Below are 17,779 nucleotides of genomic sequence, written 5' to 3'. Positions count from 1 at the left end.
CGTGAGGCCCAGTCTTGCTTCCTGGGCAGTAACGGGGGGCTGCTGCCTTCACCTTCCTCACTATCTCCTCGTCGCTCCTCCAGCCTACGGCGGCCCACCTTGGGGGATGGCTTCTGCCACGTTGGTCTCGCCAGCTGTGGCCGTGGACAGAGCCTCTGTCCCTCCTCGGTGAGATGCCGCAGACCTGGATGCTCCTACCCAGCGCCGGCCCCTCCTGCTCCAGGGTCTTCTCTGACCCTGGGAATGTTTGCAGCCCACGGAGGAGCCAAGACCCCCGGGAGCAGCCCCCCCGTTGCTGGTGGTCAGGGATAAATGGTGGATAAGTGCCCCAGCCTCCTGTCACTTGGGGAGCACCGTGCTGAGCTGTGTTCGCACCGTGTCCCCGGGGGGCTCAGGCGTGTGAGCCCCAGATGCACACCGCTTCCTGTTTGGGCTTTTTTTCCATCCCTGCCTCTCTTTCTGTCTCACCTCCAGGTGGTTCCTGGGGTCACCTCTCAGGCTACTTGCATTTAAGTCCTTGACTCGGGATGTGCTTTTGGGGGCGGGGGCGGCCCCTGAAATACGATGGAAGGTATGACAGATTGGCCATGAGGCATAGCGTGTGCTTATTACAAAGAGGGGGCTGTTTCCACAGCCTTCCGTCCAGCCTCCACTCTTCCAGTTAAGGATCCACGGTCGGGATGAAGTCTGAGACACCCCTTCCCACTCGGCATTGAGGTGCTCTGATCTGGCCTTTGTTTTCTGACCTCGAACTTGGTAATCGCGTTACGCGTTTCTGTCTGCACACCCAGCTGTCGGGCTCCCTTCTCTGCTGGCTGCTTCCTTCTCTTCGCGTCTCTGCCTCTGGGTTTGGAATCTTAAAACAGGCTGTGGTTCTTTTTCAAAAAAAAAAAGAAAAAGAAAAAGAAAAAAAGCAGGAAAGATGACCCAGCAGGAAAACGGTGTTTATGTTGGTTTGTTTATTCCCTGACTGTGCGTGAAAGAGGCAGAATTTACCTCGTTCTATTTTGGTCTGGGGCTGGAGGCTGGAGGAAGTGGGGCCACCAGGGAAAGTCTCGAAAGATGAGTCTCCTGTCCGTGGTGTCTCGCCCGCCCGCCCCCACGATGTGAGATGCACGCAGCTGCCAGCCTCGGGGGGTTTCCAGAGCCACCCCCAAGCCCCACGGTGCTCCCCACAAGGCCTGGTTTCTCTGGGGCGGCCCCGGGGCCCTTTCTGTTTCACCACAGATAGGTTCCCAGGCACTGAAGTCAGCAGCACGGCTCTCCTCTCGTCACTTGGTGTCTGGATGGCTCGTGCCTGGGTGAACGGAAGGAACGACAGGGTCTCCAGTTTCCGGAAACTCTGGGGCCCAAACCCTGGAGCCTTGAGCAAAGGGGGACAAGAGTCAGGTCCAAAAGTAAACTTGCAGTTGGCTTTTTTCCCAGCTGTGGCTTCCTGTCTGTCTGTGTCCTCCCGGCTCCCCCTGGACGCTTCCAGATAAAGGGGCCAGTGCTGACAGTGACAAGGGTGCAAATATGGGGGCGGTGAAGCCCAGACCACCAGGCAGTTTCCCACCGGGGGTCTGTTCGGGCAATCTGGTAGCCCCCCCGGTTGCACAGGCAGGCCTGGAGGGTGGGGTGTGCAGTGCCCGAGGCTAATCAGCAGGTGTTGTCGGGAGCCTGGGTTCCCGGTGGGTACCGGGGTTGGGGTGGGGGGCAGTGGGCTGGGGGCGAATCCATTGCCGGAGGCGCTTGGGTCGTTTGGAAAAAAAATGGACTTTTCCTCTCTTACAGAAACATTTTTTTTTTTTTAAGTTTATTCATTCGGAGAGAGACAGAGCGCGCTGGTGGGGGGGGGGGGGCAGAGAGAGGGAGAGAGAGAATCCCAGGCAGGCTCTGCTCTCAGCACAGAACCCAACACGGGGCTCGATCCCACAACTCCAGGATCATGACCTGAGCTGAAATCAAGAGTGGGACGCTTCACCAGCCGAGCCACCCCGGTGCCCCGACTTTTCCTCTTTTAATAACACAGATAACAGAAAGTGATCCCAGAAAGCCCCCTGGGCTGGTAAGAGGACTCTGAAGATACTCGCACGTTCACGCGACGTAAACTGGAGACCTACTGTGTGCTGTGCCGTGTGTTAGGTGCTGGGGCTGCAACGAATGGCTGGCAAAGCAGGACTGTTTCTTCCGGACTTAGGAGCTTGAGGTCTGGTAGGGAAACAGGGAAAACCCAAAGAACCGTGCAAACGAACTTAAACCCCAGCCTGAGTTCTCGGAAGGGAGAGGCTCGGAGGGCGTCTAGAGATGGTGTGCCCATCAGGGCGTCGGCAGAAGCTTCCTCGGGGAGCCGAAGGCTGAGCAGGTGTGTTGGAGGTAAAAAGGTGAGGGACGGTGTTGCAGCGGCCGCACGTGCAGAGGCCTGGGGTAGGCTGGCGTCTGGTCCGGATGCGAGCCTGGAAGGAGGCTGGGGCGGCTGAGGCCGTGGGGGCCGGGCAGCGGGCGTGTGGGGTGACGGGGGGAACACATTAGGGAATTTCGGCTTTTTATTCTAAGAGCCACTAGAGGGTGGAAAGCAGGGCAGTTGTGTACTCAGATTTGAGCCCCGGAAAAGCCCTCGCAGGTTGCTGGGGGTGGGGTGGGGGTTGGGTAAGTACGGGTAGGAGTAGGACCCCCCGCCCAGGCTTTCCCCCATCAGAAGCGTTGCTGGCTTCCCTGAGCCTCAGCCTCCCGCCTGTGGAAGGAGACAACAGCACCGACCTCTCGGGCTCCCTGGGTGACGGGGCGCCAGGCCCGTTCTAAGATCGTTGCACCTTGAGTGAGGGTCGGAACTCGGTTGTGAGCTCCTTGCTTTGGGGCTGGGACAGCTTAAATCTGGGGTGGGGAAGATTCACGTTGACGAGGAGGTCCGCTCCGACCCGGAGCCTTGAGCCTTGGACGCTGGCGTGGCGTCGGGAGTGCATCATTCTATGGAATCCATTTTTAGAACAATCCTCATAGTTCGCCCCACTTTGTGAGTAAAATAACACGAAAGACAGAAGCTGGCTTGTCCAGGGTCGCTCCACTGGGATTTTACTCTAACTTTCCTGGGACCCAAAGCCTTGTGTTGTAATGCCTACATCCCTGCCTGCCCAAAGTGTGGCCCAAGGACCAGCCTGGGGGATTCTTTGCAAAGTGGATCCTGGGCTCCGCTTAGACCTCCTGATTGTTTTCTCCTGCCGGTTGCTCCATCCCTGATCGGGGAGAACCTTCTATTTTTAGCCGACCTCCTCGTCCACCTCCTGCCCCCATGACCCACGTGTACGCACACATTTGAGAGACTCTTTATCACACACCAAGGTCAGAGTAGGCGTTTCTTTGCAGCAGGACTTCTCAGAGCCTTTAAAGAGCTAATGCACCTTAAGGAGCAATGATCCTGTGGTGCATTCCACCCTTGTTTGAGAGCCTTTTGATTTTTGACCCTCTCGTTTTGCTCTCTTGGGTGTTCTGTTAGCGGAGGCAGTTGTTGAGAGCTTGGTAAACACATCCGTCGTCTTACATATGGGGAAACTGAGGCCCAGCCCTTGATGGCTCCTGACTGACTTCCTGACTTTTGACAACATGGGCCTCCTGGACTGTGGACAGGAGTCTTGTTGACCCTCCTGCGAATGCCCAGGCGGGGGACGGGGGAAGGGAGAGAGACCGACCGACAGACAGACGGACAGATGGCCCCGGGGTGGGGAAACCGCGGGCTGGCGGCTCATGCTCCGGCCGTGGGAGGAGGCTATCATGCTTCTTTGTGTGTTTTTCCACCTTCCTCCCAAATGACTTAATTTTAGCCTTCCTGGATGTGCGTATGGTCTTCACGAAAGTATTTAAAAAAAGCCTCTCTGACTTCATCTTCCTGTCCCAGGGATGCCAGGGACCGTTCGGGTAGCTTGGTAGAAAGGCAGGACATTCCCCGAAGCCCCCGGGTGGGGTGCTGGGTCCCCCCGAGCCTGGGGCTCTGGAGGGGCACTCCCCACGGCACCACGCCCCGGCTTCCTCCCTGGGCCCTTTGATCTCCTTCCCTGCAGGGCTGGTGTGCCGGTCCAGGTGCGAGCAGGGCTCTGCTGGCTTCCCAGCCTGACTCATCCTTTGCAGCAACATGCCTGCTCTCCCTCTGTGACTTCCTGTCAGCCTGGGGCTCCCCAGTGCACGCCCTCCTGCTCTCCGGATTCTGGGGGCACGTTCTCAAGGCTCAGCGGCGGTCAGTGATGTGCAGGGTTTGAGAGCGCCAGGCCCTACGGTGTTCCAAAGAGCCGCGGGCTGAGGGTGAGGGTCAGAGCAGGGGTGAGGGAGAGGAGGCTGCTGGTGACCCTTTATCGTGACTCACCCCCCGGCTGGAAACTTTTCCTAGCTTCCCAGTCCTCTTCAGACCAGAACCCACCCCCCCCCCCCCCCCGGGGCCGGAAGCTCTCCCCGCCTCTCTTACCTTGCCTCGCACACTCTGTTCCCTCTGCTGCAATGCCCTTCCCGCCCTCCTGGCTGCATTAGCCCTGCCCATCCCTCTGACCTGCCTCAGGAGACACTCTTTTCCTTCCTCTGGGGGTAACAGGGGACTCCTTCCCCTCCTTCGGGCCAACTGACCGGGATTTAATTGCCTTCGCCTTGTGAGGCACTCAGCCTCCGGAGTCCAAGCTCTGTCTCTGGCTGACAGAGCGGGTGTTGGGGGAGTGAGACTCCATTCATTCCTGTGGCTGCCGGACCACAAATTTAGTGGCTCGAACGCACACCCGTTATGGATCTCGCTGAACTAACGTGAAGGTGCCCCAGGGCCGCGGTCCTCCTGGAGGCCCCAAGGGAGGATCCGTTTCCTTGTCCTTTCCGGCTTCAGATGCCGCCCCCATCGCTCGGGCTCACGGGCTGCGGCCAACAGTTGCGTCGCTGTGACTCCGCGTCTGTCCTCACACCTCCGTCTCTGGCTGGCGCACCTGCACCACCCAGAATCCTCTCCCAGCTCAGCGTCCTTCGCCACATCTGCAGAGTGCCCTTGCCTGGACAGGTCACGGGTTCTGGGGATGAGGACATGGTCTTCCGGATTGGGGGGCGGGTGTTACTCTGCCCACCCCATAATCCGAAGTCCATTTCTCTCTGATGGGGGTCGCTTGGCACCGGGCCAGCCACGTTCTCCTGGATTCTCTCCACGCCCACTGACCCCTGGGAGGACTCCTGGCTGGGGGGGGCCCGATGGGAGGGATTATTCATGTCGCTTTCTGTCTGGGGTGTGCTCCTCATTGGCTGAAGACACTTTTTGTTTAACGTTTACTTATTCTTGAGAGAGGGAGGGAGAGAGAGAGAGAGACCGAGCAGGGGAGGGACAGAGAGAGAGGGAGACACAATCCAAAGCAGGCTCCAGGGTCCGAGCTGTCGGCATAGAGCTTGACGCGGGGGCTCGAACATACGAACCGCGAGATCACGACCTGAGCCGAAGTCAGACGTTTAACCGGCTGAGCCACCCAGGCACCCCATTAGCCCCTCATCTGTAAAGCAGGGGTCACGGCTCTGTACCCCGGTGAAGGAGGAAGGATTAGGTGGGAGAATGTCACTCAAGCCTGGTGGCACAGCCGCTGCCCAGGCCTCAGTGTTGGGGTGCCGGGGCCCCTCGCTGCCGGGCAGGACTCCTGGAGAGACCCGGATGCCTCCCGATGTGGCCCTTCCAAACCCCGGCCGCGTGTGCTCCCCGAAGGTTGTGGGCTGTGTTCCTGAGGGACCCCAGGGGGGACAGCCAAGCTGGGAGTCGGGCTGTGACTGCATGAGCGGTTCCATCATACCCTACACTGAGGCCCAGAGCTGGCTACCCCCACGCAGCCGCCCGTGGCCTGCACACAAAGTCTGGGTTTCGGCGCCGAAAATGGAAGCAGCGGGAAGAGATTTCCGAGGCCCCAGGCCGCTGGGACCCACCGGCGGGAGGGGGAGGCAGGAGGTGGAAGGAGGCCCGGTCCCCACAGTGCTGCAGGATCGAGGGAACAGAGGAGGGAAACTGGGTTCTGAGACAGGAGAGGGGCTCTCCAGTGCCAAGGCCGCGGGCACTGGGGAAGCTGGCTGGGATCTGTTTCCTGTGGCTCCTGCCCCTGCCAGGGGTCCCCCGGGGCCAGAGAAATCCTCCGGCTTCCAAGCTGGCCGTTGTGCGGGGCCCAGGGGCTGTATTCTGTGGGGGCTGTGTTTGCGTAGAGGGCCGATCTCTGAGGTCCTGGTCCGGGGGTGGTCCCCCCACATTTCCCCCGGGATCCCCACCGCTCTGGGAGGTGGGTCGTGGTGAGGCCCTGTAGATCACAGTCTCGGAATAGTTTCTAAGGAGCCAGAGGGCAAAAAAAAAAAAAAAGGACTTTCCGCCTTCCCACGTTGGATTAAAAATACCCACTTTTCCAGCGTGGTGGAACTTTCCGGGGCAGGTGGGCTGTGAGGCACTGGAAAGCGACTCTAGCCATGGCGTGTGGCCCTCCTGCTTCTCTCTGGGGCTTAGGTTTCGGCTGGTTCTCAGGGCTGGTTCTCTCCCAGGAGAGGAGGAGCCCACAGGCCCCGGCCACACACTGTTCCCAGGCCAGTGGTTAAATATTAACACCCCTCCGTGCCACGAAGCCGGGGTCACTGGCGGTTCAGGCCTCACAGGGAGCACGGCTTCAGGGGCTCCTGGGGGTCAGGAGGGAGAAGGTGACCTTCTGCCTCTTCTGTCCTCCTGCCGCTGCTTTCGTCGGAAGCAGCGGGAGAAGGTGAAGCGAGGCCACATCTGCATCTCAGCTCGGCTGCGCCCCTGTGCGCTTGGAGGGGTGGGCACGTTGTCCACACCCACGAACGGGGGCTGAGAGCCGGGCCAGTGCCCCCTCCCTGGTTCGTAATGCGGATCGGGCCGAGCGGGGAAGTAGGGCTGCCCCGCGGAGATCTGGCTTCTTCCAGAAATGGAAACAACGTGCCAGGGGCTCCTTGGGGGGCTCAGTGGGTTAAGCGTCCAACTCTTGGTTTCGGCTCAGGTCAGGGTCTCTCGGTTCGCGGGTTCGAGCCCTGCGTTGGGCTCTGCACTGGCGTCGCAGAGCCTGCTCGGGATCCTCTCTCTCCCCCTCTCCCTGCCCCTCCCCCCAAAAAAAATCAAAAAGTAAACCTGAACACATATTTAGAAGACACGGAACGGGCCAGCTGAATTGGGACAGCGTCGATGAACACGTGAGGAGGGGAACCATTTGGGGGAGAGTTGTAGCTGAGACACGGCGGGTGGGCGTGGGAACCTGAGCATACTATTAGCATGATGGCTCTTTGCTCCGTGTTTCAGGCCTACGTTGGCTCTACCCGCTTCAAACGACACAGTTTTATTGAGAGAGAAATCGCATTCCGTACGACTCACCCTTGTGGAGCCTACCGTTCGGTGGTCTTTAGTCCGTTCAGAGGTCTGCGGCCATTTCCACTGTTCCACGTGTTCATAAGCCCAAAAGGGAAGTCCGTACCCACCAGCACCCCCCGCCCCCCCCCACCCGGCCCCCTCCCAGCCACCTCTCGTCTTCCTGATTCTCTGTGAATTTGCCTCTCTGGACAGCTCACGTAAACGGAATCTCCCCGCGTGCGGTCGCGTGGCCGCCTTCCTTTACCCGGCAGGATGATTTCAGAGTTTGCCCATCTTACCAGCCGGTTCTTTATTCCGTCTTACCGCCAAGTAATTTTCCGTGGCGTGGATTTACCACACTTTGTTTATCCACGTAGCAGTTGATGGGTATTTGAGTTGTTCACACTCTTTGGGGCCACGTTACAAATAACGCTGCCGTGAACCTCGGCGTGTCGGATTTTGTGTGGGTCTGTGTGCACGTTTCACGTCCCCACGAGCGGTGTAGGAGCGCTGTGGTTACCGCGTATCCTTGCCAACACTTGTTACCGTCTGTGTTTTTGGTTTTAGCCGTCCTAGCGGGCGTGAGGGGCTGTCTTACTGTGGTTCTGCGTCGCATTTCCCTGGCGGCTGGCAATATTATCTTCCTTCCGCGTGCTCACCGGCCATTGGTAGGTCTTTGTAGAGCTGCCGTTGACATGGGCCTTGTCCGTTGTTGGAGTCCGTGGCGGACGAGCTTTCCCCACCTTGTCCTGTGCCATTTTCTTGACCGATTTGTATATAAGCAGGAATTGTCCATTGATAGTTTGTCAATTTTGGTAAAGGTAGTGCAAAACCATTTGGGATTTGGGGGTGAGAAAGGCTATTTATTCTTGTTTCAATTCTTTTTTTTTTTGAGAGATTGCGAGTGGGGGGCACACTTGTGCAAGTCAGGGAGGGGGCAGAGGGAGAAAGAGAGAGAGAGAGAGAGAGAGAGAGAGATTGAGAGAGAGAGAATCTCAGGCAGGTTCCATGCCCAGCACGGAGCCCGATGAGGGGCTCGATCCCACAACCCTGGGATCCTGACCTGGGCTGAAACCAAGAGTCGGACACTCACCCGACTAAGCCACCCAGACGCCCCGCGTGTTCCAACTCTCAACGCATTTAGTTTGGCTCGAATTCTCTGTTTGTTTTTTTCCGCCGTTTTTAGTATCTTGTATTTCTCCAGAAACACTTGTGCTACGCATTCTGTTTTATAGGACCTTTTTGCTTGGTACCCTATTTCCCCCTTGTCAAGAAGTGTTGATTTGTGTGGTCCTTAGAAGCAGCTTCATGGGACTTGTGTGCGCCGTAAGGTTTTACTAACGTCTCTTAGTAAGTAGATGGTTTGCGGTTTTTCTGTAATGCGGCGTGACTGGTTTTGGGGGCCTCCCCACAACACAGCGGCTGAATCGGCAGAGTCCTATTTTGCTCAGAAATCCAGGCAGGGCTCAGCTGGGAGGTTCTCGTATTTTCCGTAGGGTCTGCTGTGGTCACTGACGAAGCTGGCAGCTTGGCTGGGCCAGGGACACCAGAGATGGCACCTTGTCTGGGGGCTGGCTTGGCTTCTCTCTCTCTCTCTCTCTCTCTCTCTCTCTCTCTCTTTTCCAGACCCTCTTCCCCCATGGCTTCTGCCCCCTTCCACGTGGTCCCTCTTTCCAGCACAGCAGCCAGATTTCTTGATCCAGTGGCGAGCTTCCCAGAGAGCAAAGCCAGAGCTGCTGAGCCCCTTACATTTTAGTCCCCAGCCTAGCCGGGCCTCGCTTCCACTGGGTCCCACCGGTCACAGCAAGTGGCAAAGTCGGCCCAGACTTCAGAGGCGGGAAACAGACCCCACTGACTTACGGGGGAGCTCCATGTGGGGGCAGCGGTGGGAGGAGTTGCCGGTGGCCCTATTTGCAGAAAACCTACAACTGTGAACATCCTAATGCAGTTGCCTGATGCACTTTGGAGTCCCAAGTGAACATTCTTTGAATGGATACGTGGTCTGTTGACTTTTGGCTCTTGGGAAGTCACGGAACGTCTGGGGCCAAGGCAGGTTGAGTTCCGCGGTCTCGCAGGGAACCAGCCCCTGCGTGGCTCACGTAAGCCCAGGGAGGCCCCGCGGAGCCTCGAGAGTCTGGTGCTGAGCTGGTCTTCACTTGGGTCTCCCCGTCGCCGAAGAAGGTCGCGTTATCCCCATTTGACAGAAGAGGAGACTGAGGCCCAGGGATCGGCTGGCTGGACCTACTCTCCTCCCTTCCCCCCCACCCAGACCTCGTACCCGTCTAGTATTTTCTCTGCTCCGCTGCTGTGCTGTGATGGGAACGTGTGTGAACGCAGCATCCGACCACCTCCCGTGTCTCTTGTCCTCTCGTGAGAGGGTGATTTAAGGACGTGCCAGGGCTCGTGTGCTCAGACTTCCGATGCTGTGCCCGGTCCTGTCGCTTACCAGGTCACTCGGATGGACAGTTGGCTTCGCCTCTCTGGAGCTCACCGTCCTCATCTGTAAAATGGGAACACCACTCTTACCGTCGGGAGCCCCAGAGAACTGACGGGAGGAAAGCGCCAGGGCGGGGGCGGGGGCGGGCGGGTGGCCTTCACCCTGAGCCTTTTCGGCCTCTGCTCACGCCTGGGCCGGCTCCAGGAGGCCAGCGTGTTCAGGGTAAATGCCACGTCACCGAGGGCTTCTCTGGTTCCTCCTCTGCGTGAGAACCGCTGTGCTCTGATAAGATGCTCGAGGTGCCGGCCGGAAATGGCCAGTCGCCCACCTTTCCCTCCAGACTTGGTTGCAGAGTGACGTCTCCGTTGCTTCGTCCGGGCCCGCCTCGTGCCCGGACCATCGGGGCAGAAGCAAAGCCCGTGTCCGCGTCCCGCTCTCCCCGCCTCGCCAAGGCTCTCCTGCCCCAGTGCCTTCGAAGACGACTTTGGCCCTGCCAAGCCGGCCTGGAACAGACTGCAGCCTGTGGCTTGGGGGCGGGGAGTCGGTGCGTTCCCGCTGATTCACGGATGAGTCAACGCTCCCTGTAACATCTGGCGCGGGGTGTCACGGCCTGTAAGAAGAACGTTCAGTATCGTTTGGCAAGGCGTTCACCGTTCGAAGGCCTGATCCTGTGGCCCTAAGTGACTCCTCGTGGTGTTTTCCTGTCCGTGAGGGCCTCTCCAGATATCTGGTCGCGTTTTCTTGCAAACAGCGGCGTCCAGCAGAGTCACCCCCCCCCCCCCGCCCCAGGTTTGCGACTTCCGTGCTGTGGTGTGGACGCCTCCCGCGAGGGCCCCGGGAGCCTGTGGGAACAGGGGAGCTGTGCTGGCTCGGAGCGGTGTTTCTTCTCTGCCTGTGGCTCATTGGGAGCAGCTGACTGGTTCCCTGACGATGTTGGCAGCGATGCATGGCCAGCGGAGCCATCGAGGCACACGGGGGGCGAAGACGGCGGGAAACTCTCCTTTGTAAGCTGGCGATCTGCCTGGAACATCCCCCAAAGCAGTTCTGAATCTGCCTGTAACGGGGCGCCAGGCAGAGGTGGAAGTAAAGCAGTCAGGAAAGACTATCTTGTCGTTTTTGTTCAGTTCAGACGTGACAGTCAAAGCGAGGGTCTTCAGAAAGACTTCGGGGCTCCAAAAAGCCGTCCCTGGGGCGCCTGGGTAGCTCAGCTGGCTGGGCGCTGACTTGTGCTCAGGTCACGATCTCGCGCTCCGTGAGTTCAAGCCCCGCGTCGGGCTCCGTGCTGCCAGCTCGGAGCCCGGAGCCGGCTTCCGATTCTGTGTTGCGTCTCTCTCTCTGCCCCTCCCCTGCTCGCGCTCTGTCTCTCGCTCTGTCTCAAAAAGACATAAAGATTTTCAAAAATTTTAAATTGCTTAAAAAGGACAAATACAAATAAAATGAAAAGCTGTCCTTGCTTCCATAATCTCTCTGCGTTAGCGAGGGGACTGAGATCCTCGGGGACTTCCGAGTGGCTGGCCGAGACGCTGCACCGTCTGTTGGCCGGGAGATCGGCAGTCCTGTTTCTTGCACACGCACTGTAGAACATACCTCAGCATTTTCTGAGTCGGGTTCCGGTCATCGTTGGGTGTCACTTAAAAAGTGGGATGTTAGGGGAGGTGGAGGGGGATGACCCTCCCTCCCCCGCCCCGTTTCTGTCTTCTGGTCCGGATGATGCTGTCACTGTGGAGCGCCCAGCCCTCCCATGGCCAAGGGCTGGGCACCAACTCGACTAAGACAACCGGGTTCTCTGCTCTCAGACTTTGGGATGGGGCGATGCATAGAGAGAACTAGAACTCAAGCTCCTGCCTTCGACAGCTGGGCCGGATGAGACAGCCCTGCACCCTCACACTTGCCTTGGCTCGTGCTGCTTCCCCATCCCTGTGTAGGCTTTTCTGAGTGACCTGTTCACCTCCCCATATGTTTCCAGTGGGTTCTGCGATAAAGGAAATTGAAACACCGGCTAAAGTCACTGATGTAGTTTCTGCTTGCCTTCTCATGACTCTCATATACATTAAGGGGCTTGGTACATGTCTAATTTAGCGTTACGGCACGCAGCAGAGGTAGAATTCGGCCGACCTCACAAACGTGGAGTCTCCGGGCCACACAGAAGAGGGATGACAGGAGATGTGTCCCTCATCTAAGGTGGGGGGGCGTCTGCTCCTTGGTGCCAGCCGATGGCTTAATGGCTTGTATTACAATGAGTTTGATTTGCCAGAGGTTCTGAAATGAGGACAATCACACCTGAGCAACGGCAGCGTCCAGATGAACCGCGTGCATCCCTGGTTGCAAGCTTTGACTGGCAGGTGGTCTGGTTGGATTTCGATCCCCCTTGACCATGTTTCAGCACACAGTGACCCCTGCAGTCCCGGGCAAACAGCTTTGCCTTTCTGAGCCTCAGTCTTGAGATCTGCACAATGGCACACGTAATTTTATCCACCTCATAGAGTTGTTGTAAGGATTCAGTGCTGATAGGATACTGGTCAGGCATTTCAGCCCAGAGTCTGGCACGTGGTAAGTGCTCAATAAACAGTCACTCGATCTCAGGCCTTTATGTGTGAGCAGAGAAAATTCGCCTTAATTCCCAGGAAAATTAGATCACTCCGGGTATGGTGCAGATGGTCGATGCCCCAGGGCAGGGGCTGGTTAGGGTGTCGTTCGCTGTTGTACCCCAGTGTCTGGCACAGTGTGGGGGTTGAAAATTTTTAACTGATTGTTGAAGGACTCAAAATGTTGAAACTTTCAATTCTTACGAGTAAAAGTGTGCAGAATGTCATGAGACGTTGTATACTACAATTCTATTAACAATGAATGTAAAAATTCACCCATCCATCCATCCATCCATCCAACCATTCATTCATCCATCTATCTATCCATCCACCCACAATCCACCTATCCATCGTCCACGCATCTATCCATCCATCCATCCATCCATCCATCCGTTCCATCCCATCTATCCCTCCTTCCCTCCCTCCCTCCATCCGTCCCACCATCTATCTGTCCATCTATCCAGTCATCCATCCATCCATCCATCCAACCATTCATTCATCCATCTATCCATCCATCCACCCACCCATCCACCTATCCGTCATCCATCCCTTCCATCCCATCTATCCCTCCCTCCCTCCCTCCCTCCCTCCCTCCCTCCCTCCATCCATCCCACCATCTATCTGTCCATCCATCCAGTCATCCATCCATCCATCCATCCATCCAACCAACCATTCATTCATCCATCTATCCATCCATCCACCCACCCATCCACCTATCCATCATCCACCCATCCATCATCCACCCATCTACCCATCTACCCATCCATCCAACCATCCAACCATCCAGCCAGCCAACCATCCATCCATCCATCCATCCATCCATCCACCACCCCTCCATCCATTCACCCATCCAACCATCCATCCATCCATGCATCCATCCATTCATCCATCCATCCACCCACCTATCTATCCATCCATCCATCCACCTATCCATCTATCCATCCATCCATCCATCTGTCCATCCACCCACCCATCCACCCATCTATCCATCCATCCATCCATCCATCCATCCATCCATCCATCCATCTATCCATCCACCCCTCTACCCATCCATCCATCCATCCATCCACCCCTCTATTCATCCATTCATCTATCCACCCCTTTATCCATCTACCCCTCTATCTATCCATCCATCCATCTATCCATCCATCCATCCACCCATCCATCCATCTATCCATCCATCCATCCACCCCTCTACCCATCCGTCCATCCATCCATCCACCCATCCACCTATCCTCCATCCACTACAACATCAGTTGTAGTTTTAGCCATTTTGCTACTGCAAAATGTGAGAAAGAGAAGATTAAAGCGTTGTCTCCATTAATGCCCATCTAGGCGTCCACCACCTCATACGTGGTGGGTTTAGGAGGAAGTTGCACGGCATGCAAATGAGGAGTGTGTGTACCGGTGCTCGGTTGCCTGAGATCACACCCCAACTCCTGCCTAAATGACCTGGGGCAAGTCATGGTTTTACCATAATCGTGGCGATGATACTATCCCTACACCTTAGGGTCGTGAGAATTGAATGAGGTAATATGTGTATTCCAGGCCATGCCTGGCAAATGGTGAGTAATCCAAAAAATGTGAGCTTCTATTCCCTGAGAGTTCAGGCAACACAGAGGCTGCACATGCCTGCCTTCCTGTACTGTCTCCCATCGGGATCCCCCCCAACAAGTGTGAAGGGTGAGCTCGCCTTGGAGCAGCGCCCTGTCCCCTGCGTGCATTCTCTGTGCCCCTTCTACGCTCCCTTTTTCCATCGCAGCTACTAAGGGGTCTTCAGCCCTGGATCTTGCTCTGATGTACCCGCTTCTGGGGGCCCGGTGGACCTCCTGCCACCTCCCCGACTCCCCACGGTCCTTCTGTCCAACGGCGGCCGGCTGGTGACAAGGCTGACCGAGCCGTGACCTGCCATGCCTCGTGTCTCTCCTCCTCTTTTGTAGGGAGTCAGACCTGTTCCTGCTGGACAGCCGCACGCTCTGGGCCTCGGAGGAGGGCTGGCTGGTGTTCGACATCACGGCCACCAGCAACCACTGGGTGGTCAACCCGCGGCACAATCTGGGCCTGCAGCTCTGCGTGGAGACCTTGGACGGTAGGTGTCCTGTCACCACCCCTCTGGTTCCGACACAGCCTGTGCTCCTGGACTCACGTAGGAGCTCAGCAGCAAGTTCATGCTTGTTCCCATCCAGGGAGGGCTCGCTCCTCCGACCCCCACCAAGCAGTGCTCGCTGTCTGCGTTTTGATCCCAAGCAAGAGTAGCACCTGCCCCTTTGCAGGAGACGATGACACCGTTGGCCACACCGGGTTGGGCGAGGCCTCATTGTGCAGAGCAAGGTCCCCGCACCAGCGGGCTGGACATCCTCACGGAAACACAGACTCTGGCCCGTCCCAGGCCTGCACTGTTAAAACCGGCACTTTATTTAAAAAAAAAAAAAATGTTTTTTTTTTCTAACGTTTTATTTATTTTTGAGACAGGGAGAGACAGAGCATGAACGGAGGAGGGTCAGAGAGAGGGAGACACAGAATCTGAAACAGGCTCCAGGCTCTGAGCCGTCAGCCCAGAGCCTGACGCGGGCTCGAACTCACAGACGGCGAGATCATGACCTGAGCCAAAGTTGGTCGCTCAACCGACTGAGCCACCCAGGCGCCCCTAAAACCGGCACTTAAAAAAAATTTTTTTTTTACATTTATTTATTTTTGATAGAGACAGAGCACAAGTGGGGGAGGGGCAGAGAGAGAGGGAGACACAGAGTCCAAAGCAGGCTCCAAGCTCCGAGCCGTCAGCACACAGCCTGACCCGGGGCTCGAACTCAAAAACCGCGAAATCACGACCTGAGCCGAAGTCGGACGCTCAACCGACTGAGCCACCCAGGCGCCCCTAGAACTGGCACTTTAACTGGAGCCCCAGGTGATGCCTGAGCGCACATAACTGTGTGAGACGCGCTGATGCAGGCACCCCAACCTGGGGACATGGGACATCCTGGGTGTCCCGTGCATGGCAGGATGTTGAACCGTGTCCCCGGCTCCTACCCACTAGAGGCCAGTCTGCCCAGAATGTCTCCAGCTGTTACCGAATGTTCCCTGAAGAGCCACATTGCCCGTGGTTAAGGACCTCAGCCCTGGTGCGAGGCAGGAAGCCCCTTCCAGGAGACCCCGAATGTGGTTCTGAGCCCCCAGTACTTGGAGACTCCGCTGTTGGCTGCGTTCCCCTGTGCTTTCCGCGCCCCGCCTTAGATCCCCCGTCTTTGACGAGGGCGGACAGACGGCGAGTGGGAGCCAGGGTGGGGTTAGCTGTGCCCATTTCTTCCCCCGAAATGTGTTTCTTATTAAGTTGGGGGGCGGCTCTGGGGTCGGTAGCTTCTTCCTTACGCCAGCTTTAAGGGAAAAAAAACACACACCCAAACGAAGAACACATTTATTTCAGGATGGGTAATACTTGCCAGTGGCTCCAAATTCAAGTTACAGATGCGTGCACCCGTGTGGACTGGCCCCGTGACCTCCTTCTGTAGCTGAACTCCATCTCCAGTGCCAATGCTGTTCCCATGGTAGTGGACATCTTTTCAGAGATGCCCTCTGGGGATTTACACCATCGCACGTAGATTCTGTGTTCCTTTTATTTATCTGTTTTCCCCTGCAGGCAGTACCATAGTCTAGACAGTGTTGGCCGCCTGGCTTTTTTTTCACCTGGCGACTCACCTTGAAGGTTGGGCCTTTTCAGCCGTTAAAGAGCTTCCCTGTTCGTGTGAAGGCTGTTGTGGGTTTGTGTACGTGTGGAGCGTTCGTAGCTCTTCCGCTCGCTCGCTGTGTGACTTTGGACAACGTCCCTAACCTTTCCCAGCCTCCTCATCCCCAACGCCCAGGGCTCCGGGGCGGTTCTGAGATTACATGAGTTAATACAGAAGGGGTTTTAAAATAGTGCCCCAATGGGGCACTGAGCTGCAGGGGGGGCAGCTCAGAGAGTCCGACTGTGGATCTCGGCTCAGGTCACGATCTCGTTGTTGGGGATATCGAGCCTCGCGTCGGGCTCTGCGTGGACAGGTACGTGCCTGCCTGGGATTCTCTCCCTCCCTCTCTCTCTCTGCCCCTCACCTTCTCTCTCTCTCTCTCTCTCTCTCTCTCTGTCTGTAAAACAAACTAAAAACAAAGTTTTAACGATTAAAAAAGGGGTGCCTGGGTGGCTCAGTCGGTTAAGCATCCTTGTCCGCTCGAGTGAGTGTAGCCCTGGGATAAATTCCTGAAAGGGACGCTGTCTGTGGTTTGGATCAATACACCCCCCCCCCCCCCAAGCAATGCACGAGGGCACCCGTTCCCCCTTCGTTGACAGGACACGTTTCCAAACTTGTCCGTCTTTGCTCATCAGGTAGGCGACAAATGGGACCCTGTAGGTTTGCTTTGCTTTTCTCTCTCACCTTTGAGGCTCAGCCCTTCCTCCTGTGCGTGGCCCGCAGCTTTCCATCCGTTCATACCCTCTGGTAGAGCGTTGGTCTTTTTCTTTATATTCTACGGACAGCTGGCCCTTGGTGCTGGGAGCTGCAAATTCCTTTGCCCGTTTTTACTTTTTCTTTTTACTGTGGTTAATGCCAGGGTTTACCCAACGGATTTAGGTGATGCGCCCAATTTGTATCACCTTTTCGTTTCCGCCTCCTGGGCTTGGCCACTTTTCTTTCCCATCAGAGGCCACCGCTTTGGCCTCGGGCTGCCTTCTCTACCTGAGATTTGCCTAAGGCCACGTACCATGTGGGACGGGCCGCAGAGTTTAGGGCCACACTTGTCCTGTTTCCAGTGGTTTGCTTTCTCCCGATGGAGCCCTCCCCCTCCCTCCCCTTCTCCATGACACTTAAGGTCGGAGGGGGGGGGGGCGGTTCCTAGAAGTGCTGAAGTTTTCCATTGCTACATTTCGAGTTGGCAAGCTATATGTCTGATGGACCAAATTCAGCTTGCAGCCTGTTCTTCTGTGGCCTGTGAGCTAAGAATAGTCCTCACATTTCTAAATGGGCAAGATATCAAAAAAGAAAGACTATTTCATGACATGTAAACTTCTATGAAATTCACATTTTGGTGGTCACAAAGTTTTATTAGTACACAGCCACACTTACCGATTTACATATTGTCTAGGCCTCCTTTTGTGCTATCACAGCAGCGTTGAGTAGTTATGACAGAGACTCTGGTCCACAAAGCTGAAAATACTTCCTATTTTCCGATGATTATTTACAGGCAAAATGTGCAATCCCTGTTGTATGCCAGAACTTCGCAAACTGTGTTCTGCGAAGTGTTCAAGGATGTCCCGGGGTAAAGGAGAGCATTTATGATCAGTGAAGCGTGAGAAATGCTAGGTTGGAGACACTCAGCAGGTTTCTCTGCAGGACTTATCAGAACCTTTATTTTGCGAATGTCCATTGGGAGTTTCCTGATGGGGAATATAGCGTAGAGGAATTCCGAACGCATTTG

General features: G+C 56.4%; 1 protein-coding gene across 2 annotated transcripts in view; it reads left to right on the top strand.

Moving 5' to 3' along the window:
- The window catches only part of BMP7 (bone morphogenetic protein 7), a 92,070-nt gene that overhangs the window by 45,536 nt on the left and 28,755 nt on the right, over positions 1–17,779 (top strand). For both annotated transcript variants that reach the window (XM_086702549.1, XM_086702548.1), the window contains exon 3: positions 14,275–14,423. In XM_086702549.1, coding sequence (XP_086558675.1) covers positions 14,275–14,423 — 149 coding nt within the window. The remainder of the gene's footprint in view (positions 1–14,274; positions 14,424–17,779) is intronic.

The sequence above is a fragment of the Puma concolor genome, chromosome A3 (assembly GCF_028749965.1).
Source record: "Puma concolor isolate L17-30 chromosome A3, mPumCon1.1.hap2, whole genome shotgun sequence".
Taxonomy (NCBI): Eukaryota; Metazoa; Chordata; class Mammalia; order Carnivora; family Felidae; genus Puma; species Puma concolor.
Note: the sequence above shows the minus strand (reverse complement) of the source record. Positions and strands in the feature narration are given on the sequence as shown.